Consider the following 23,714-nt stretch of genomic DNA (forward strand, 5'->3'; position numbering starts at 1 on the left):
CTTTGGAATCATCCTTACAACCTTCCACAATCACATACTATTCAGTGATGCATCAACATCAGAATCTTATGCTAATGAAATCAAATTATGCACATTCATGTTTGCGTGTCGCACCTTAATAACCTGTTTCAACAGTGCTCTACAGGACAAGGAAAGTTCTTTCTCTCAATGATACATCATGTCTTTTATTCTGCGACTGCTGCTACCTTGTCTCTTTTCGACTCCAGCACTTTCTCACACCTCTCCGCTCGAGCTCCTCTCGAGCAGAGAGAATCCTGTGTCACTGTCAAGCATTGCATATCTATCATTTCACCGTTTTACATTTAGATGTGTGTATGTGTGTCTACTGGAGCTAAAAATGGGACCCAAGCTGATTCTTTGCACAAGGATTTTACTTTCTTTTGAATAATGATTTTGCCAGCTTTTTGTGTGAAAGCTTCACTGTGTTGTTATCTACTTGAACATGTCCCTTTGAGATTGTGTGTTTGTGTTCATATTAGCCCATAACAGCAGGTCAGTGCAGTCAGCCAGCAGCCCCCGCACTGGATGCAGGACACATTGTGTGGCTTGGTCCCGCCTGCTATCTCCCACCTACCTGTGAAAAACTTGCTGACAACACCAGTGACTGGCAAGGGAGAAAATGTGTGAGCGAGTGTGTGCGGCAGAGTGTGTGGCCAGATAGAAGAGGTTATGGGCATGATGACTAATGCTTAATTTAATCTGAGCACATACTGAAAAGGCAGGTGGAAAAACATGTTATGTGCATATACTTATCTATTAAAATAATGGTAAAAAGTAATGAATAAACTTGTACCTTTCACAGCACCTCTACACTAAGTTTGCATTTTGTAAATCAAAAAACATGTTACTTGCATTAATTATTTCAAAGTTGCTACAACCTATGTTAGCAGCCTACTACTACTGCAGCCATACAAACTGATACCAGTCCACTGCCAACATCTGCTGAGGCTACATTTCCATGACTATTAAACACCAGAGGACAGTGAAGTCATCAAACCTACGCAAAAAAGCCCTTTAAAAATGGAGATAGGAATGGAGAGGGGGAGTAAAAGAGAATGAGAGAGAAGGGAGTGTGACGCTTGGATAAGTGGTGGCAGGATTATAGCTAGTTCCATCATGGCTTTGGTCCGTTCACTGGTTCTTATAAAAACCTATTAGCATGAGAATGAACAGCCACACAGTGGATGGAGTTTTCTAAAGCCCAGGAGCACTGATCCACTATCAGGTAAGCTTTCTATAAACTAGGAGTAAGTGGGGAGGAGAGACTCAGTGTGTGGGTTTGTGTATGCGTTTTAAGGGTTGTCAACTTGATTGACAAGCAGACCAAGGCTTGAATTTTGTTGATATTTCAAAGCATCTGAGACAGAGCAAAATGCAGTGCTCTAGATGCTTTAATCACTTTCATCTGCAAGTAAACTAATTTAAACAGCTTAATAGTCGCTAACGCTGTCTGCTTTCTTGACAATACAAACATCTATTTTGAAGCGCAAATAAAAACCACTTATCGGAAACACACGCGACAAAAAAAAAAAAAATCTGTCAAAGATTTTATTGTTTTTTTATGTCGATTTCTTTAGTATTAAAAAAATAAATTTCTGGGTTTAAACAAAAATGTAAAAAAATGTAAAAAAAAAAAAAAATGTCTGAAGTGTTTAAATATTGTATGTACTTGTGTTAATTGTATCCAATGTTTAGATCAAATGGTGGTCTATATCATTCCTGAGCTTGAACTTAAGTTAAGCAAATAAAATGGCACTGGCACTGGATCTTCACAGTGTAGCAATCACACAAAAACAAAAACTGCATGTTTGGAATATGTTTTCATGCCAAAATAGCTGCTGTGATTATTAGTATCTGTTATTAAAAGTATAACAGACATTCTTCTCACGTCTCTGAACCAAAATGATCTTATGTTCAAAGCAAACTAAACTTGGACTGAGAGTGTGAAAGTAAAATGCAGCAAGTGCCAAAGAAGCAGGAGTGGGTATTAAAACAATAACAGACAATGTAGAAATCAGAGCCGGAATGTCCTGTGATAGCACTTACCTCCCTTTGCAGCACCAGCTCTTTGGTGAACAGCATGGCCTCATCACTGAAGGGCTCAGCCACCTGCATGCCCCCAGGCAGATTCCTGGAACTGCGTGGACATTCAATACCTAGCCAAAGACAACACAAATGCAGAAGTTTAAAAAGACAGCACAGCAGCTCATCAAAGGAACAGCAAGAATATTTGGCTTGAAAAGCCTAAAAAGACCAGGAGACATAAAAGGATCTGTCTGTTAAAAATGCAGAAAGAGCAAGGAATTCATACAAATCTGTGAAAGTCAGTGAACAGACTTGTAGCCACACATTTCTGGAACCTCTAGTGCTCCTCACAACATCAAGCATCCTTCACATCCCTCTTAACAGGTCAAGCTCCAAATCACTTACCCAGGATATTTCACAAATGTATGTCAGTCAGTGACACAATGCAGATTGGCTTTGTCGTCAACAGAAAAATGGATAATTACTCATGAGCAGGGTCAAGCCTAAGTGTCTAAATCACTTTAATATAAAGTGCTTCCACTGAATTTGCGTGTTTGGAGGGTCTTTGACATCAACTTTGGTCGCTCTTCAGAGCCTTTTTTTTTTTTTTTTAAACAAAGTTCATGGATAAATGGAAGAGCTCATTGGGGAGATGGAAAAAGGAGGGGGGAATAAAGGCAATGGAAGACTGGAGTTTCCACATGTTCACATTGTTTAAAAAAAATACACTGTGATAAAAGAAGGTCTACCCAGGGAATGTATATGCATCAGAGAGAATGTGTGTATTTGAAAGTGAATGGACATGGGCTGCAGGGGAGTGGGAGTATGTGCGCTCATCTAAGACGTGCAGAAAGTTCAAGTTCTATGCAAAGTCTTCACATACACTCTGAATTTTGCATGTGCTGCCTATATTTGTGGAGGAAACCTCGATTCAACTGAGACTCACTCTTTATTTTCTCTAAGTTCCCTTAGGGCTCAAGGTGTACATATGCAACATTTGCTACCATACACACGCAGTACTACAAAGCTACTGTGAAACAGGACCTATACATTAATGTTGAGCTCTTACTTTCAAGTTTTTGGATTCATATGCATGAACATGCACTAGCTGTTTGTGCTGTACTGATTTATGGAAAACTTCCTCAGGAAAATGCTCTAAAAAAAAAATTAGACTTTTTGAAATATATGTTTGTACAAAAGGTGCAAAAAATAACTGGTGCAAGTATTTACATTACTTGACTACAAGAGAACCACCTTACTATGAACAGTCCATTATAGCTTCAGTATAAAGGGGTAGTTAACCTTGCATAACCAGCATGCATTAATCTCCTTTCATGGTTATATGACCACACAAAAGAACCAACAAGCTCTTTTATTTATATTTGTCTTTAGTATATTCTGTTTCCTATATGCTCATGTCAGTCCCATTTACTTCAACATCAGGCATCAGCTTATTCCCACTGGTGATGGAGGGAAAATGACCCAGTAAAGACAAAATGCTAAGGAAAAAAAAAGGCCACAGGACAGTCAGCAAATGTTTAGAGGAACTGTTGAGTCAACCTTTTATAAGACATAAAGGTGTTCAGGGTACAGCATTCATTAAAAACAACTAAACAAATGCAAATTTCTTAACTTTTCCTGAACTGTTAGCATCTTTTCATTGTAGCTACAACACTTGTCTTCGTCACTGAGACCGATACATAGCACAGTCAAACTAATCAAATGGTATACTTTTATAATTAAAGAGACCAAGGACCAAAGAGTGTCAATATACAGTTGAATGTGCCATGTCTGCCTGATAGCAGGTTCACTTTCTGTGTTCGATAAATTTTAGCTTCCCAAAGAGCAGAAAAGAGGAAGACAAAGAGGAGACATTGATGGCCAAGATCATCTCAAAGTATTTATAGAAGTGGACCAGGACAGGGCTTCCACATGGGACACTGTGGCTAGAGGCGGAGGGATAAGGGTTGAAGAATAAAGAAAAAGAAAAAGGCAAGAAAGTAAAAGCAATGGGAAGAGCTATGAGCACACATTGGTAACAAAATCTGGTAGATAAAGTAAGTAGTTTTTTCGGTGGTCCACACCTAGCAGGGTCAGAATTGTTTTGTTTTCTCTTGCATAATACACAAAAAAGGCAACAGAAGAATGAAACAAACACAGAGGTGGAACAGTGTAACCACATAAAGTACAACTTCTGTAAAATAAAATCTATCAAGAAAAAGCAGTAAGGTTGTAAACTACTAAAAGGTAAATACTAAAAACTCTACAACGCAAAATAAAAAGTTCAGATGTAAACCACATTAATCCATTTCTGCAAGCCAATAAAAGCTGACATGCCCTAATCAATAGCTTTCCTAATTACACTTAATACAATTCAATTTTCAGATGTGCACACACGCTTACTGTAGTCGCAGCCCACAGCATTTAAACCAAGCCAGGGAGTCGGTTAGCACAGCCAATTTTAACCTGCACCATGATACATAACTCATGTCTGACACCGAGATAAACATCTGGGTCAAACTACAGGATATCCATCTTATCTCTGATCTCAGAGATAAACAAGACATATACTGATTACTCCAGACATCACACTGCACACATAAGCAAACACACTCAGGACCCTGTTGTACAGCAACACAAGCTGTTCCTCACTGTGTGCATACCCACATCAATCATCGTGCACACTTTTTAACACATTGATATTTGAGTTTGCATTTTAAAATGCAGGTGTCAGGGTTTAGAGGCAGATCTGAAAATGCAGTTAGCAATGTCTGTTTGTAGGAGAAACGAATGCACAACTGAATAAACAGATTAAGGAATCAATTTTTGTTCTTCCCACTATGTATCCCAGCCCCAAAAAGACAAGCTATAAACTGTTTCATTTAATAATGCTGTGGGTCCCACCATGCTCCTCTGCCATTCTCTGCTTCAACAGCTCCAGCTCAGAGATGGATAGGGACACCCTATGGGGAAGATGCAATGTTTTAATCTGTGATTTGGGGGGGAGCAATGGGCCAGATGTAATACTGCCTGCCCCCTAAGATCAAACACACCTCTCTCATTCAAGCACACACACACACACAAACTATTCTATTCATCCAGCTAGCGTTGGCATCACCTTTCTTATTGTAGTGTCAGCAAGAAACTATGCCTCGTCAAACTATGCCTTTAACTGTTATTTTGTAATCTAATTGCCATACTATTGAAGTGTAGCAAGAGTAATCAAACACTTATGGCCATTAAGATGCACTTATACAAACAATTCTGGTAAGTTGTACATGTACGTATTCAGCCAGAACTGATCTAAGTTCTAGTTGCAATTCATCACATAAAAAAAGGCCAGATGAATTCATATATATCCATTTCTGCAAAGCAGCTTCTGTTATTGTAGAGTTTTAATTTATTTATTTATTTTTTTTAATTGAATGCATTTTCAGTTGACCTGGCAGCGAGAGAAGGAATGAATTGACCTCTCTTCCTCTGGTAACCAAGCTGAGATAATGAGCTTCATCTTACAGAAATGGGTGTGGAGGCAGAAATGTGGCAATGTGCGGCTGCTGTGAATTAGTGTCATCGCTGCAATTTACACAAATATACATCATGTTGCTAATTCTGGTACCGAGACTGTGCATATTGATTAGCCTCTGACTTTTTGTTCATATCTTGCCAGACACTTTGTACCCTGGCCTTTGGAATGACTGCAGGTATAAATAAATCCTTGCTACGTGCAGTCAGTATCAGTATGAATGTCATTGGTGTCCATTGTTTTTTATTTTATTAAGTTACTAACTCTTGATTTTCGACAGGTTGTTGATAGGACATAATTAGCACTGTGCAGAAAATAATAATGTCAATGCAAACAAACAACCAACCACCTAAAGCCCTATGAAGTCTACACTGCAGTCATTTTAAGTCTAACAGCAAACTCTTTCTCCCTTAACTACCATCACAAGGTAGGAAGTTCAGCCATGGGTGAAGCGTGCAGGTTGGCAATGCAGAGGTTAGAGAGGGGTTATGGGGATATAGTAGTTAATAATGGACCAACCCAAAAAGCATGCCATCAAAGAAAATCCTACGGCTGTGTAACAATCCCTCTCATTTGTGCTCTCAAGCCATCATCTTACTACCACTCAAATGTGAGGCCTCATGACTTCAGAGAGCATGCATTGATTCTTCTAAAGCACAATGCCAAAGAAATGAGTGAATGTTATCTTTCTAATCTTTTAGGGGTTTTGGTGGAAGACTGAGCTATCTCACAGCTAACACCCTATGTTTAGTTTCAGGATTATACCTCACCTTTTACTACAGTAAATTAAATATCAATAAAGTGTTATTAACCAAAGTTGTCATTTGGTCTCCAGCATGGTCACTGCATGACAGAATTTTAACTGTGCCTCTCAGCATCCAAACATCCAAGCCTTCAGTTTTTAATAAATGTGCGAATCTCAACAAGGACGCCAGCACACACATACACATGTATATATGCACACATGCAAGCACACCACCATTTTATTAGCAGGTTTCTTTCTGACTGACTTGCCGATGCTGAACTTTTTTTTGGTACATATTTTAGGGAACAAGTCGACAAATTTTCTGCTCCACTTCTCCACCATCTCTCCATCTCCTGCACACACACACACTGCAGGAAGTGTACCAGCACACAGGTGTACACACACAAACGCAGATATCCAAAATCAGACAAATGGCACTAAGCCACACACTGTGTGATGGCTAATGCTTCACGCTGACACTGTAAATCTCTGTGTCCGAGTGATGGGTGTTTCATCTTTTTGACAGACTGCTGCTCAACATACCTTTGAGTAACTTTAAAAGTACACCTCACCTGCCATGGCCTCCAACTGAAACTCTGTGAAAACTACTAAAGCCAGTAAACTTTTACAGCCTTTTCACTCCCCTGTCCCCGTTAATGTCAATAGGCCTTTATACTGACATACTTTACATCGATTGTACTTTTTCGATTTCTTCCTTTACCGCATTCCCTTCTCTCTTTCTCAGTCCTTTCTGATTTCACACCCCTTACTTCAACTCCTCCTCTAGCTCCTTTTGTCATCTGTTTAACCCACCCCAACTGCTTTTTTTTATTTTTTTTATTTTTTTTAAACCTTCCTCTATTAAATGCACAAATGCAAGTGCCACAGCCCAGGCCAGCAAGCATGCAGAGAACAAAAGGAAAGGTGATGTGGGTGTAGGGGAAAGGGAGCTTCCGTTCAGCTCATTAAGTACACCGCTGGTCATCTTTGAAGCAAAAGCTTCTCTTTCTAACCTTTGTTTCCTTATACCCATTTGTGTTTCACTGGAGAACAAGTCAGTGTAAGGGCTTTGGTATTAACTCAGGACAAATAGCATGGCTAAAACAAGGTACAGAAAGGCTGCTGGCTAGGAAGCTCGGAGTTCAGATTCAAAGATGCACATACTGTGGGGTTTTTTTTTGTTTGGTATTGTAATTTTGACTTGCAGTGTTACATAATTTACTGCCTTCGGATGATTTCATTTGCACCACTACTTTAAACAGTTTCTCTCATTTTAAAGAATAAAACTCTGCGTATGATGAATACAACATGAAGAAAAGATATATCCATGTGTGTATGAATATATACGCAATGAATTCCAGCTGGGAGAGTCAAAACCTCTTTCATCTCTAAAACTTCACATTTAACTGTAAATCACTTTCATTAACATGTACAAAATAAAGTCTGTCCAACAGCCGTCCAAGATGCATCGCAGCTTCTTCTATGATCAGAGGTTAACTTTAAAGTACTGTTCTTTACTAAAACATGCAAGCATAATAACAGTTTGTAATATACCTCATTCTGCCAGATATGTGGTTGTTTGTAAGAGAAAAAGTCCAAAGAGCCCCTTCTGTTTGATACAAAGATAACTATTAGAGGCACGGAGAAACCAACTTATCAAGCATGTGCCATTTCAAGCACAGCCTGTGGTGAAGATGAGTGACTCAAACTTGGTAAGATTACTTTGACAAGAAGGAAAGAGTTGAGGAAGATAGGGAGCTTATGAAGATCAAGCAGAAATATAATCAAGGGCTGTTTGTGCCTTCTTTTGATGTGTGGTTAAAGGTTTAACATCAGTTATCACAAAGGAAACTGTGCAAACAAAAACATGCAAGAACAGAAACACTGAGGTCCTGACCCAACAGACAATTTATCTCATCAAGTCTTGAGAGGGAAAAAAGAAAAAGAGATGAGAAAGAAGGACAGACACACCAACAGGGAAGATGCTTTACAAGTAATACAAAGGAGGGTCAAGTCGAAGCCAGTGGGGGGGGGGTAAATGAATAAAAAATAAAAAACTTTGATTATGAGAACCATCAGTGGAAAGAAACAACAATCAGAAAGAAATTATGAAATTAACGCATCAATAATCCAGCCACGCATAATTAAACCAAATTAGTGTTTGTCAGAAATACATGGTGTTTTTCCTACCGGAAATGGAGAGGAACTGTATGGTGAGCAAATGTCAGGCTCAAATGAATAAAGGATTGAGACAGATTTTTACTGCAACAATAACAAAGAGTATCATCTGCTGTGGAAGGGATAAGCAGTCTCACCATTCCCATGATCTGAGAGGATGTGCAAATCATTGTTGGCTGCCAAGATACCGTCTCAGTGTTTTTATTACTAGCGCAAACTGTCAAGACATTCAAGTAGTGTAAATAAATGACTCGACCTGCGATCAAGCTCTGTGTATTTCATCCCATCTGCATCTTGCCTTAGACTTCATACTGTTGTTTTTGGCCGAGAATGTGTTGAAAAGGCTAAAATGTGAAGCTGATTATCGTACAATATTCTGGGAAGATAAGGACTATGTGAGATATGCCCATCTCAGATAGTTGATTAAGACGAATGAAAAAGGTAGGCATCAGTAGGTTTTGTGCTTCATCAATAAGAAATTATCAAGTTCATGCACCATTAAAAACCTGCCAATCCACCAGAGTTTCAGGGCTCAATTTATCTCGACACAGTGGCCGATTTCTAATCGAGATGGCCAACACAGAAGAGTAGCAGGGACCAGGGCAGGTATTTCAAACTCGGCAAGAAAAACAGAGGGGAGGAGGGGTGAGGTCAAAGGGGACACATGCTTCACGACAACGCTGGTGTTTTAAAAGAGTCAGCCGAGGTTGGCAAAGATACAGCTACCCTTTTGCTCCGCCATGGATGACTGCTAAAAGGTGTGGTGGGGGCTTGAACATTGACCTCTTTGCTAAGAGAAGTCACAAAACAGCACATTCTGTATATATCAGCTGAAATTCATACACACACATTAAACTTCAAATATCCCTTTTTCTGTTTCTGAGAGATGTGCCAATGAACCATGCACAACCTCTGCAGCAGTAAGGTAAAAGCAGTCTACCCACCGGCAAGGAGGAATGTAATGAGGCAGGTTTCTTTGGGCATGTACAGCTTGAGCCGGGAGCCACTGAAGACATATTCTACCACGGCTTCTGACCGGCCCGCCCTCTGCAGGAAGGGAAGGAACTGCTTGGCTTTCTGTGTTTCCTGAAGGATGAAAAAAAAGAGAGATGGTAACACATTATAAATAGTTTTTTGAGGGGAAAAAAAAGTTATTAATGGATAATAGACCAGTGATTTGCATTTCTCAAAATATAAAGTCTTAATTTTTGACTGACAAAGACACCTTGGTAATGCTGCTTGGGAAACATTTTTCATGTGATTGCTGAAGAAATAAAGAAAGTGGATGGCGCAGCCAGGGCGTAGTTGCATCATCCTTTAAAGACTCCCCAACCAAATGGAATTTAACCAAAACTGGCATGGTGACAAAATTGGAAGAAGCCCCTAGATTGTGTTGTAAATAAACCAGACATCTTTCCACCTTGGCCTGGCTTAATGAAGTCTGTGCTGCTTCTCACTGATACATCTGCAACCTCCTGCAATCAAAAATAATTCTCTCCCATGCTGCCTCAATCTCTGTCTGCAAGGGTGAGTCACTAGCACTTATTGGTGAGCCTAGACCAAAATTACAAGTAGAGCTAAATCATGTACATTCAAGCAGGGTTGGTGATGCAGTAGCAGGAGAAGATCCATAAAAAAAGTTAAAATAAATAAATGGATTTAATATGTGCCTACTCCAGGCATGAGCATGTAGGCACAACAGACCAGTGACTCAGAGAGCTGTGTGTGTGTGTGTCTGAGTGGTTGGACATGGGAGCATGCACAAAGACTCATGGATCTGACTGGAATCGGAAGTGACAGATGTGTTGTATATTTTCTACTGTAAGTGGATGGGGGGAAAAAAAATAAAAATCAGACTGGTACAGAATTAGTCAACCCTCCAAACAAAGCAGTAACACAGGTCCCTAGTGGGGCCTTTGACGTTGTGAGTAAAGGGTATGTGTTTCAGCCATCGGACGTACCACCTGAACTCCACCCACCTCAGTCCAGAATAGTCCCTTGAGTGGGAGATCACAACAAAAACACTTTCTCGTTCGCACAAACATTTGCAGCACCTGCAGTGTGGGTGCTGTGCAGTCAAACTTGGTTCAGAAAAAAAGGAAGAGACATGAGAGGACCTCATTATGCAACCTTTAGAGGAATGAGGAGAGTCAAGTGCTTTATCCACTCTCCTCCCACCACCTCTGTTCATCTCCTACACTATACGTTTTTAAACCTATCTCTGCTCTATTTGTGGCCGCATCCCACTCAATGTACATAATCCCTTTCAGCAAACCTTTAGCACTGAACTAAAGGATGCTGACGTATAGGAGTTTGTATTTCCGTGTGTGTGGGGATGTGCCTCTGCACGTGTACAATCGTGTGTGGGCGTATCACAGAGGAGAAAAGGAAAAGAAAAGAGGGGAGAGAGGGGAAGGATGTGGGGGTTGGGATGGCAATGTTGCTATTTTGGTCCTTTTATTAGAATGCTCATTACATTACTCCAGCCAAACAACTGGTGCATGCATGTGCACACACAAGCCTACCAGCACTGGCTGGCAACAACGCTGGACTGCAAATCCTGGTTGTCCTTTTGGAATCTGACAGAAATGTCACGGAGAGAAGCTGGAGGTGCAAATAACACAAACTCAAGCCGCTGACAGGGAGGCGCTAATCGGGGAAGGTTTGAAGGGGCTCCACAATGCTGATGTGCATGTCACACACAAACACATGACATAGCACAATAGTGTTAAAATGGCTTTTGCAGGGTTACTGGGACAGTTTTTATGAGTTAAATGTTTGACAATGAGAAGCAGGGTATGGCATATATTGCTTTTTCTCTATGTTATGAAAGTAAATTAATTATCGAGCACCTCCCACTGCATCAACTCCCAAGTCATTATCACACAGGATGCGGTCAATTTAGCTAGTTAAGTAGGGTCAGGGTTTATAAGTATAAAATGCACTAAATTCCCAGATGAAATAACACTGAGTTACTCAGTCAGCACAATAACTCCCTATCATAATTGTTTTTATAGTGTCCAGTAATTTATCTGCCCTGCTGACACAATAAGACAAAGGGAGTTATGATGATGACAATGTAGAACAGCACAACATCTGAGAGCAGTTATGCAAAGTAACATTTAACTTATTACCAAGTTTCTTCATGTTAAAAAGTTTTTGCAACTGAAAGTTTACATGTTGAATAGCAACTTACATGGCACATGTATGAACAGAAAATACGGTTAATCACGCTTAAGAAAATATATGAATAATAACGTAATACTGTAGAAGAGAGGATGATTAATTTGACCAGATGAGTCTCTTGAGCCAACAAGTACAAGTAGTGCAAGAGACCTCAAATGAGTGAAACAATGAGGTGCTAATGTTTCTGAAGATCAATTTTGAGTCACTCTCATTAAACCATCTAGTGGCTTATTATAATGTAAGAGATGGCCAGGCGACAAGTACTGCTATATGAAGGCACTTGAAAGATTATGAACTAAAGAAGGTTATGGCTGTTACATCAGCTGTTTTTTACAAGGATTTTGTAAATCTATGTTTGAGGGTGATTGCACAGCACTCCACCAGCCAAGCTGAGCTCATTCCATATTAGTGTGACTTGATATGTTTGTGTGTGGGAAGTCAGTGAGGGATTATCTACTAGAAAACCCTACAATTTGCTCAGGTAATCTGTGCAAATGGATATATGGGAATAAGGTTAAATCTGCATGCAACTCTGCACAGTAAGGGGAAAAAAGAAGCTGGAATTAACTTATCAGAAGAAAAAAATACTGCAGTCCTTGACCTTGCTAAGGCAATAGATGGTATTTGTAGAGGCAAAGGTTGTAATAAATTGAACACTGGGAAGAAATAAAGTGAATATAAAAGAGCTAATAACACTATACCAAACAGCAATTTATATTATTCAGGTAAAAAGGGGGAATTATCCAATTGACCCCAAATTTCAGTTAAAAATAAGCCAAGAGAAAGAACAGAACCTAATAAGCTGCTGTTACAGTGCCAGCATTTAGAGTCCCTGTGAGTCCCACCAGTACACATTTCAGCTCTCAGTGCTCTCAGTGCTCTCCATGTGAACTCATCTAAACTTGCCACTCCATTTCATTACCTTGGACTGATAAGACATTGCAGCATACAGTGAGTTAATACCTGCACTCACGTAAAGATGTGCACAGTGGTGGGTGCTGAAAATAAATTTAGAAATCTCTAAACAAAAAGGAGTCATAATTAACTCTACAACAAAAGCTTGCCTGACTTTTACAGAGTTACACTTTGAGGGAGAGAGTGATCAAATTGAAAACCCAAAGCACATGCTGAAAATGAATGCACTTAAAACCCTCATTACTCATTGCTCATAGATTTTATGGGTTCCCCACACTAATGTTCATTTGGTGAGCACTCCCAATAAGACTTCATTAGCCAAATGATGCCTCTATCAAGCCCCTGGGCAAACGTAAACAAGCTAGGACCGAGCACAACTGATGGTTTTATTAATGACACTGATTATTTCTAGAGGTTGCTTCATTTCTTTAAGATGAGGAAACCAGCTGTGAGGATCAGAGATGATGGCGGTAACTTGAGGATTATACATTGTCCTCTGAGAATTATAGTGTGATTGAACAACTGTGGCTTTTGGGCATGAGTAAATCCACGGTTAAAAATATTTGATCAGATGACTGCATACGAAGAGGTGTTTATTCTATCATACACATCATGGCAAAGCTTTCAGTCCCTTGTGTAACATTGTGTACACATATTCAAAATGATACCTACCCCAGAGATATCAGCCACTCTGTGAATGGGAACCTCCTTCTTGCTGTGCAGGCCTTTCCCATTTTTGATGGCCCTGCAAACCAAAAAACATGTGAAATGCAAAGTTAAAAGCACTATGATATTACATCAAGGGTAAGCCATGGAGCTGAAGGCTTAATGGATCTGGAGAGATGGGAGCTCTTTGAGCAACTCCTGTACATACAAAGAAGGAGCTATTGTGGCTTTGGAAAGTAGGATGTAAATGTACACCAGTTTCTATTTCCATAGCTGCCATTACAGTTCAAATGGAAGCACTAGAGGGAGGATTTTTCCCTAGTTATTATCTATAGGCTTGAGATGAAAAGTAGAAATTGCATAAGTGAAATTAAATTGGAAGAGATGATATTGTGGCAGCACGGCGGTATCATGGTTTGCGCTGTGGCCCCAAAACAAGAAGGCTGCGGGTTTGATTGCTGGGCCTGGGGCCTCTCTGTGTGGAGTTTGCCTGTTCATGTTTGTATGGGTTTCCTCCTGGTAACCTGGCCAGGGTGTACCCCGCTCTCATCCAATGTGAGCTGGGACTGATTCCAGCACCCCCTACAACTGAGAAACGGATATCTTTATTGTATGAATAGAAAGATGGAGAGAGCAACCTCGGGGTTTAGTAATGATGATGGTACTGCTTAACACTGCGTTAAAAAGCATCAAGGGCTAAATGAGATCAAGATCACCACTGTGGTCACGCTACCTCTGGGTCACTGGGATGCAGACCATTGCCCCAGTGTGTGTATTTATGAAAGCATGTATGTAGGTGAATTTAATAGCTAGGAGGAGCTTCCTTGAAGGCTGTGAACCATTGGCCTCTTGCAGAGTCAACTAAAAATAAAACCAAGGCTATAGACAGAAACCTCTCATCAACTCTAATAAGACCCCACCGGGAACAGTAAGAGGACGAATCAGAGAGAGGGGGGAAGAGAAAAAGAGAAATGGTAGAAGAAAAGACACAGAAGAGCAAGGCCAAAGAAGGACAAAAATGAAAACTGCTACAGTGGAGAAATAAGGACAAAATGCGCAAAGGCAGGAGGAGAGAGAACAGAAAGGGAGCTAGTGGCCAGTGACAATGCATGAGTGAGAGGGGAGAGAAAGTTAGTCTTATAAAAAGAGGCTGTGGCTGCATCTGCTCTACCTATAGCCAGCAGATCTTAATCTATAGCAGAGTAATAAAGCCTGTACTAAATCTCTTTGCACCTCCATATAATTATATTCATAGAGCCAGTGTAAAGAGAGCCTCTGATTTAGCATCCAGCATTTGGCAAGGTATGTGTGTGTCCAGGGATGTGTGTAAGAAAAAAATGACAGCAGTGGAATGTTTCCAGTGGAAAAGGCAACAACAGTTATGATGCACTATGACTTATGATAGTGGAGCTGCTAAAACCAATTCTGAAAACAATAACAAGTGAGTTGATTCACTTGTGTCATTCTGAGTATAGCAGCAAAGGTAAAAAGAAAAAAAAGAGAAAAAGAAGACCATTTCAATTCTCTCTCACTTCACAAGAGCAGCATCTGTCAATGTCATGCACAAGTCATGAATGCTGGTGAGCTAGTGGGTCCTTATGAGTGGTTTTTGAAAAGGATTAGAGATGTGTTCACACCTGCAGTTTAAAAAAAAAAAAAAAAAAAAAGAGCTACTTTATCCGAGTGAACATGCATATAACTAACTCATTGTTCCAAGTGTGTAGCTTCATGCACAGGGAGATGGCAGGGGCAAGTGTGAAACCCTTGGGTGAAACAGTCTGCGTGCGCCAGTGCGTGTTCCTCACCGTGCCTCTGCGGCAAGCAGCTCGTCGTAGTGGGAGGAGCGTTGGTCGTCATCCTGTCTGTATCTGATGACCGTGGCAAGGCCTTTACTGACCAGTGCTTCTGCGATGTTACTGGAGAGGAGAGAGCAAGAAAGAGAAGAGAGATTAATTCAACAAAAAAGAAAGGAAAAACCCTTGGCCTGATAAAGAATTCTCAGTGTGCTAGCTCACCAAAAATAAAATAAGGACATGACAAATCCCGAAAGGTGGCTTTGCTAAGGAACAAAAGTCACTTAAATGTTGACTTTGCACTCTTGACTAACCGCTCCATTGTTGTGTTGCAGAATAGAGGATGAAGGGCAGAAAGAGGGGAGTACTGTTGTACTTAATGCAGCACTTAGTGGCTAGCCCTTGGACATCGGTGTTCTGGTTGAAGTGTAAGAGAAAGAAATGAAAGGATTGGAAGGAAATCCTTGAAATGAGCTCATGTCATTGAGGGCATTTGCCAGTCCCAGTTTTACAGACACTGACGCAGACAATATAACAGTTCTGGTTGTCACCAGTAAAATGTTTCCTTGACCCATTTCTACAACTACATCAATAGTTGTTATGGGGCTGAAGACTGGGAGAAGATAAAAAGAAAATACAGAGAGCCAGGAGACATCAAAGCATTTTTCTATCTGTGTTCTTTTTGCCCTTTAACTTCAGACAAAGTGAGAGCCCATTAAGTATGAAGCAGCATATTTCTTTAAAATTATGCAACTATGCTAAGCACCAAGTTTTCCTCCACAAGGAGGGAAATTATAAATATTATATTAATAATAGAATTAGATCTAAGACAAGGTCACACAAAGTCAGACACCCTCACCCCCCTGAACTCAATATTCATGGACGACCACACCAACTGTTATCTGTAGAAAGGAACGGCTGGTGTAATTGGCTGATGCTGGGTTGCAACTGGGTGATCACAAGGCCGGGTTGTGACCTACGTATGCATCTGCTGTCAGACACAAGACTGCTGGTGTGATGATGAAAATGTGAGCTTGGGAATGTGCGTCATGCTTTGTGGTTTGACTGATGCAGTGAAATACAGACGATAAGGGGAGCTTTCAACAGTTGTGAAAACAGATTTCTGAAGGTTCATTTCAATTCATGCAGCATTAGAGCTCCTCTATCCAGTATTGATTTAATTTGAACCTCTGAATACGTTTGTATCTGTGTAAAATACATGCTTCAAATGAATAATCTGCATTCCTTCAAGGTAGTGTTTGTAGATAGAAAATAATTGCTTGCACTGAGACGACCCTTCTCAGAGAAATTAAAATACAACAAAGCACATTCAGGTTACTTTGTGATACATGGGGAGATTACAACTTCTAAGCAATTACAAATGACTATTCTGTCGACTTACATCAGATGAACTTCACTTTTGAAGTTTCACACAAAGACACAGCAAGTGTAATAAAATTGGAAGCGTTGGTGAGAGCCTTACACTGCCAGATCACATACTTGTCTCCTACTTGTAAGAGATACCTATTTGAAACTATTTCCAACTGGGGACAAAGAAATGGAAAAGGGTGTATTTAATTCATGTAGCGAGCTGACTTAACTGTGGCAACAACAGGAGACTAAACCTGAATAGAAAAGACAATAAATAAAGTAGATAATGGAATTTTCATTGCTTACATGCCACCAATTGTAACTGTAGCACAGGTGCGTTCTGGGAAGGCAGGAGTACCCTCTCCTGGGCCAGTAGCTGCTCTGATGTAGTCCACTGTCACGTTGACCTAAAAGGGGCACAAAAGGAGGGGGTCAAAACAAAAAAAAAAAAAAAATAACCAAACAAACAACAAAACAGTAGAGATAAACTGAAAGAAGCATCAATTACTGTAATAATTAATGTGGGGAGTGTTCTGAATCATGTGTGGGTTTATGTGTTTGCCCCAGTTCTCAAGGTCACCCCCAGTCGTTGTGAATCAGATCAAGCAGCACAGTAGATCTCTCCAGAGGATGAGCATTAACACACTGTGGGTGTGTGGGGCAATACACAAACACAAAAACACACAGAGGGAACAGTGATGGAACGCAAATAACCTCACACTGTGCGTTCTGAGAACAGCTCCCAAGAGACAGACTACAATCCACCCACCCTGAAGATACAATTTTGTCACTGAGCTGCGGGCACGTCCAACTGTGTGTGTGTGTGTGTGTGTGTGTGTGTGTGTGTGTGTGTACACACACACACATCCATGGGCATTTGATGGGGAAAAGCCTACTTTGAGGGCCAGATACAGGCAGACAGCAATGACAGCTGTACCAGTACACACAATCAGCAGAGGTTCATGTCAGACCATGTGATGAGCAGAAAAAAAAATTTATAGTACGAGGAGAGTGACTCTTCATCATACCATCATCGTGAAAACGCAAGTCAAGTAGAGACAAAACAGACAGGCCTATTACAGGGACATGAAAGATATGCCAACCAGGACATGGAGCAACATCAACTTGTCATTCAATGTGCAGGTTAGGGACTTGATGATGTGAGCGGGGAAAAGAGGAATTTCTGTAAGGCAGAAAGGATGTATTGTGGTGAATTGTGGGCAGGAAGAGATGCCTACTTTCTAAGAGCAGGTGAATATTAAAAGGATGATAAGAGACGGATTGTAGTTTTTCAAAGCCTTAGTTGGTTGCACTGCTAACTATGAAACAGTGTTTTTGACGCCTCTTTAAAGCAGGGAAGTAAACAGCTGTGAATACTGACATCGCAAACAATAGCATTTCAAGTTCAGCTGAGCATTGTACCAATGGTGTTCTGTTATATTATCTCAAGATGAAAGAAAAAAGGGAATATAACATTTAAAGACAGTTATATCTTTGAGTATCTCCTTTGTTAAATTTCAGTTGAGATCATTTTTAGTTCGTCACCAACATCACTTGCATCATAATATACTTTAACAGTACTAAAACCTGACAAACTAAAATATACTACAATCATACTATAAGCAACAGATTTGGTTGTTGATTCTCTTAACTACAGGCTATTGGGCAACATTGCTGCTTTGAAGGCATCCCCAAATGTATTGATTTTGTAACTATGCATGTAATGCCAGTCACACTGTCACGAAGGGAACTTTCTCTGGGCAGGTTCTTTGTTTCCTTTTAGTCAAAATATGACAGCGCTTCATGTCTATTTCGCATCATTGAAAAGTGAAACCATTTAAATTAAGTATATCCAGACTCAGAGGGATTTTAATAGAGGGTTTGAAATTTATTAAAAAATTATGACGGCACAGTGGCATTTAAGCAAAATGTCAAATCATTTTATGATTTTATACATTTCTGTGAATTTGGACAGAGGTCACAGTGACCTTTGACAACCAAAGTCTAATCTGTTAATCGCCATGTCCAAGCAAACATTTGTAGCAAATTTGAAGAAACTCCCTCCAAGTTTTCATTTGCACTCAGGCATGAAAATCATTTTGCAATATCCCTCATTACATTTCTGTTTAATGGCCACGTGTGGCAAGGCACAGCTAAATGAAGGAGGGCAAACAAAGCACTGAAAACCGGGAACAAAACATAGCTTAAGAGGGCAAAATTAGATTACATGAAATGGCAAAAGAGAAACACAGCAAAAAATAAAAAATTAAAGTGGGGAGGCGATTTAAGCAAACAAGTAAAACATAATGCTGGATAACATAAGCTGTGAAACCAGAGCACCAGTAGTTCCCCATTAAGCGAGGTGATGACAGATTATAAACTTTGACCAAGCGGTGTTAGATGGCCTGTGGAGAATGGGCCTGGAACTCTTCTAATCTAACAGATCTCCTGATAAGGCAAAGCCATCTATAAGAAACCCCCAGAGGACAGCAAAACAGAGGGGAAGAGGCAGTGGATGGATTAGAAAGTGGGGAAGTGATAAGGACAAGGACAGCAGCAGCACAAGAGAAGACAAAATGTTTTTGTTACAATGATGCGACAAGCGAGATGGTCGGTCTGCTCTGCCAAAGGAATCACGTCTGTGCCAAGATTGTATGTGTAAAAAAGGAAACATTTTGTGAGGTGGTGTATCTGTGTCCATGCTGAATATACAAATGCATATTTCTGGATTAGTTTACCCCATATTGAGGTACAAAAATGCTATTATGAAAAAAATCTTTTTACTAAAAGCAAGGGGATATCCCTGCTTCCTAAAATTTCTTTCATTCCAGGTGTTCTTTTTTGACAAGGCTCTCTCAGACTATACTTGTTTGACTTTGATATAAGTAATGCAGCTGTGAAGTGCTGTATCATGAGCAACAGTAATCTCGGTACCCAGCGTGGTCTCAGCATGGGCTCAGTGAAAGGCTGCTTGTTCTGATGAAGTGTATGTGATTTTAAGTTAGCTCAAACTCAAATAAGCACTTGTCACAAGTCACCCAGGTAATTGATTTTTGGACAGCATTTTAAGACATGGCACAGACCAAACTGTAATCAAAGAGCACCGTTAGGTTCTCAATGGAGCTGTACATGATCACAATTCAGCTGGTGCAGGTAAAAAGAAAAAAAAAAAAAAAAAAAAAAGGGGAGGTGCTAAACTGATGAAAAGGGGACATTTGATGTGCGAGTATACGCACAGATGTTGCAACAGCCTTAAATTGCACCACGGATATTAGCTCCTCATTAGCTAAATCTGAAAAAATTTGCAAGAAAATGTGCAAGACAGAAGGCAAGGTAAAAAGGTTTGTCGAAAAAAGAGTGAGCGTGTGTCAGTGAGCAAGTGTGTGTTTAAGTTGTTGCTGTGTTTTAGCAAGCAGTAATTGCAGCTGGCCATCATTTAATAAAGTGAGCTGTGCTGTGACAGTGCGAAGCAGAGAGAAAGAGAGAGGAGTGTAGAAATGCAGAAGAGGAAGCCCCATCTGGATTTTTGTTGTTTTATTTTTTCTTTAAATCATGGGACTCTGTGACGCTTAGGTCGACACACTGCATCTGCTTGCACACACACACCTCAAGCTCTCACTCAAATCAAGTTTTCTACTCTAAAATACACACCACATCAAATACCACATTGCACATGCAGAATTCTCAGCACATGCACACTAATAAGAGGGGAAAACTCTGTTGCTAACAGTACTACACAAGCAGCTGCATAACAGGAGCCACTTTGAGCATGCAGGATTATCCGAATGTGCTCAACCCTGATAAGTGGCTTAATGCAACATTTCCATTGGACTTTTTTTCTGCTGAGGCTGAGACCCAGGCACACAAGAAGCACTACTTATAAAGTTAGCCAAATCAAGCTTTTTGGGATTATGTCACCATGCAAGCGTTGCCATTTCAATGGGGGTGGGGATATATATATGAGAGCGAAGGAGACACACAGAGTGACAGAGAAAATTAGGAAAAGGAAAATGCCAGAGAGCATATTTAGCCTACCTTAAAGGCATAATTCAAAAGACATTGTTTGGGAAAAATGTGCAAGTTACTCCAAGAAGATGAAACGTCATCGTCTTGCAAAGTTATGTCAAAACAAAACAAAACAAAAAAAAAGGCATAAATGCTATTTTAATTCTTTAAAGATGGGACGTCAATCATTGAAGTTCTTATGCCACGTGCAATTCTTAGGAAAAACTATTTTAATTGAATTCTGTCCAAATGAAACTCATTAAGAATCTATGGTTGTTGGAGTTGAACAGGAAAAGATATCACTACCTGAAGATGCCAGGTGCAGGCCAGATATTGCATCATTTCCATTCTGCCTCAGAGCTGTTAAATATAGACTGAACTTGGCCAAAAAAAGGCAATCTTTTGAATATGGTTATTAGATATATTTTATAAGAGATCAAAAGCACCATGCTCTCTTTATAGATATGAGGAATATGGGGCTTAATAGAAAAAACCATTTAATGTAGCTTTATTCTCCTAAAGCAGAGCAGTGGCATTAAGTCTTTGAGCTTTAGCTCAGCACACTGAGACTCGTAGTTAATGCTTAGTCACGTCCTAGAAGGTTTAGTCAGTGGAAAATCTGCTTGTTTCCCGATTCATGCAATGTATTGCACTCTTAGGCAGTGTCTGAGCTCTGAATGGGAAAATGTTGTCAAGGGGAATACCTGTAGGTCAATCCGATAACTCAGCCTTTTAATGGCACAGAACGATTAGTTCTGGTCAAGTGCAGTTTGAGCTAGTTGATATAACAACACCTTTTTTGATTCAAAAATAAATCTGAAGTTGCCCCTCCATAAGGACTTCAGGTCCTCTTCCCCTTTTTCTTTAAGGAAAGATCCAAGTCAGAGAGAATTTACTCTAAAATCCACAGGGTCAAGTCCTAATTACCCCACTGCTAAGGTAAAATCTTTGTCTAGGTTTGTGTCAGAGAGGAAAAGAAAAGAAAAGGATAAAAGTAGAGTTCTCCGGAGCAGAATTTCAGGGAAAGCAGTGGTCTTAGTCTTGTGCTAATGCTTACTGCTCCAAATCTGTCTCCATAGGGCTTAGTGTTTGGAGACAGGATGACAGTAAGTGGGTCGACTAAACTCCTCTCCTTGTTGGAGTGCAACATGCACTTGTGCATCTACCTGCATCCAACTTGACAACTCAAGTAGGCCACGGTAGCATAGATTAACATTGAAGCCTTGAGGGTAAGGATTGTGTTCACAAATAAACATTCATCCATAGCGAGCTGCTGATCACTTCATCCAAACTAATTCTTTCTTGGTGCCAAGGCAGCTGATGTGTGAAACTTGTACCTGCAGTTTTTTAGGGCTCTGCAATTATTGGGGCGGGGGGGTGATACATGGTGACAGAGGGTCTAATTCAGAGCTTTAGCCTTGTATCTTAGCAACAATAAAGGAAAGGGAGGGAAGCAACGTTCCAGAGCTCTTCCGTTATTGATTTTCCAGAGTGAGAAAGGAGGAGGCTTTACTACTGGCAAATGGGCAAGAGCTCCCCACTTAAACCTAACTCACTTCAAAGACCCTACAAGCACACACTTGGGAGTCCCAACTTCAATACTAATCAAATGTAAAGCAATAGAGTGGCAGATACTGTATATATATTTATACATTAAACTTAATGATGGAGAGGGGAAGTGTGAGGGCAGATCTGAGAGATATAAAAAAGACCAGCATAGGTTATCATTGGAGAAAGAGAGTGAATGACCATTTGTTGGGTGTGGGATGTGTTGAAGGTTTGCTCTGTTGTTCACATATGACAGTGTTGCACTTGCATCAATGCTTCAGTACCTGTGGATGAAAAGAACCCGATCACCACCGCCTCCAACCGCAGCCTTGGTAATCAAATCTCTCAACACATCATGGAGTGCCCTCCCACCTGCTCTTAGAGCTGTCCACATGCGACTGAATCATCCAGGATGTACTTTAATGCAGATTGTGTACAGGGCCAGTGACGCACTTGGCTAGGAAAGTAACTCCTTTCGGCACATATATAATCATGTATACTTTCCTGTCCAATAAACACTATGAACAGCAACTTACATGAGGCTTAGAGAGAGATAGGCATACGACTTTTGAAATAACCTCAAATCAAAGCAAAACTGTGAAATCACACTCTGTAAAAACAGCACATTGGTCTCAGTGAAGTCAGATGCTGAGTGTGCGCATGTCTGTGTTGAGCAAAACTGGGGAAAAAAAAAAAAGTCAAGTCATTTAAAGTGATGATATATGTAAAGAACATTACACAAGCACAATAATTAAGCATTGAATTATTTTACTCTGCTCATCTTCTATTGTGTTGCATGCCAAAAAGAAGTTGACTGGAATGGATATTTATATGCCAATACTTGCATGTTGCCTAGTTCCAAAAGCTATATACCTGTCTTTTGACTTCATCTAGATGCATGTGCTCACACATTACACACAGTCTTATGGTTTAATGTCAACATGCAAATCCATAAAAACGGTACTTTAAACTCACTTTACAACTTGAGCTACATGCACAATTTTATTATCATGCCACTGGCATATTTTTCACTGCGTTTTTAGACCTTGACAAAGCTATAGTCTCCCCCTTCCCACCATACACACACCCATTATACCCCAAACACAAACACCACAAAAAAACAGCAGGATCATTATTCTCGCTTCGCTCGTCAAAAGCCAGCTTACAGCTGAATTTTCTGTCATTAAAAAACATTAATGTGGATAATTAAAATGGCTGTGACAAGAGGTTGGGGCAGGGATATGAATCTCACTCCTGTATTGAATGCCAAAAGGAACTCTTTTGGCTTTGAGTGGGTGCATGTTTTTGTGTTTACCACGCTGTACTGCAAATGTGTTTTTAACACTGTACACTTAAGGTGTGACATAGGAATTTGTGTTCCATCTACAAACTGGATGATGTCATTTGGACCCCTGAAATCTGTACTTTCTGAGCTCATCACAAATACACGCTGAGATTTTAGAAAAGGACACAGAGAATTGATTTGTGGAGGTCAAAGTCTGATACTGGTAGTCAGCTGCAAAGCAGCATGGAATTCATGAGATAAATCTTCACCAAGGAAGTCATTTTGGCAGTACGATTGCACATAAATGTACCATTTTGACAGCATTTTCCATCAATTTGCACTCTAAACTGGAATCTTTCTTGCAAAAATCTACATGAAAATGCAATCTTTTCCAGCAAGGGTGCCATTATAACCCGGCTCATCTCCATCTGACATCAGTTAAAGTTAACT

At 40.2% G+C, this 23,714-nt stretch overlaps 1 protein-coding gene across 2 annotated transcripts in view; it reads right to left on the minus strand.

Moving 5' to 3' along the window:
• snd1 (staphylococcal nuclease and tudor domain containing 1) overlaps positions 1-23,714 on the minus strand; it is a 151,100-nt gene that overhangs the window by 100,366 nt on the left and 27,020 nt on the right. For both annotated transcript variants that reach the window (XM_029494835.1, XM_029494834.1), the window contains exons 12-16: positions 16,733-16,833; positions 15,068-15,178; positions 13,269-13,341; positions 9,440-9,581; positions 2,068-2,177 (exon numbers count right to left, since the gene is read on the minus strand). In XM_029494835.1, coding sequence (XP_029350695.1) covers positions 2,068-2,177; positions 9,440-9,581; positions 13,269-13,341; positions 15,068-15,178; positions 16,733-16,833 — 537 coding nt within the window. The remainder of the gene's footprint in view (positions 1-2,067; positions 2,178-9,439; positions 9,582-13,268; positions 13,342-15,067; positions 15,179-16,732; positions 16,834-23,714) is intronic.

Source organism: Echeneis naucrates, chromosome 23 (genome assembly GCF_900963305.1).
Source record: "Echeneis naucrates chromosome 23, fEcheNa1.1, whole genome shotgun sequence".
NCBI lineage: Eukaryota > Metazoa > Chordata > Actinopteri > Carangiformes > Echeneidae > Echeneis > Echeneis naucrates.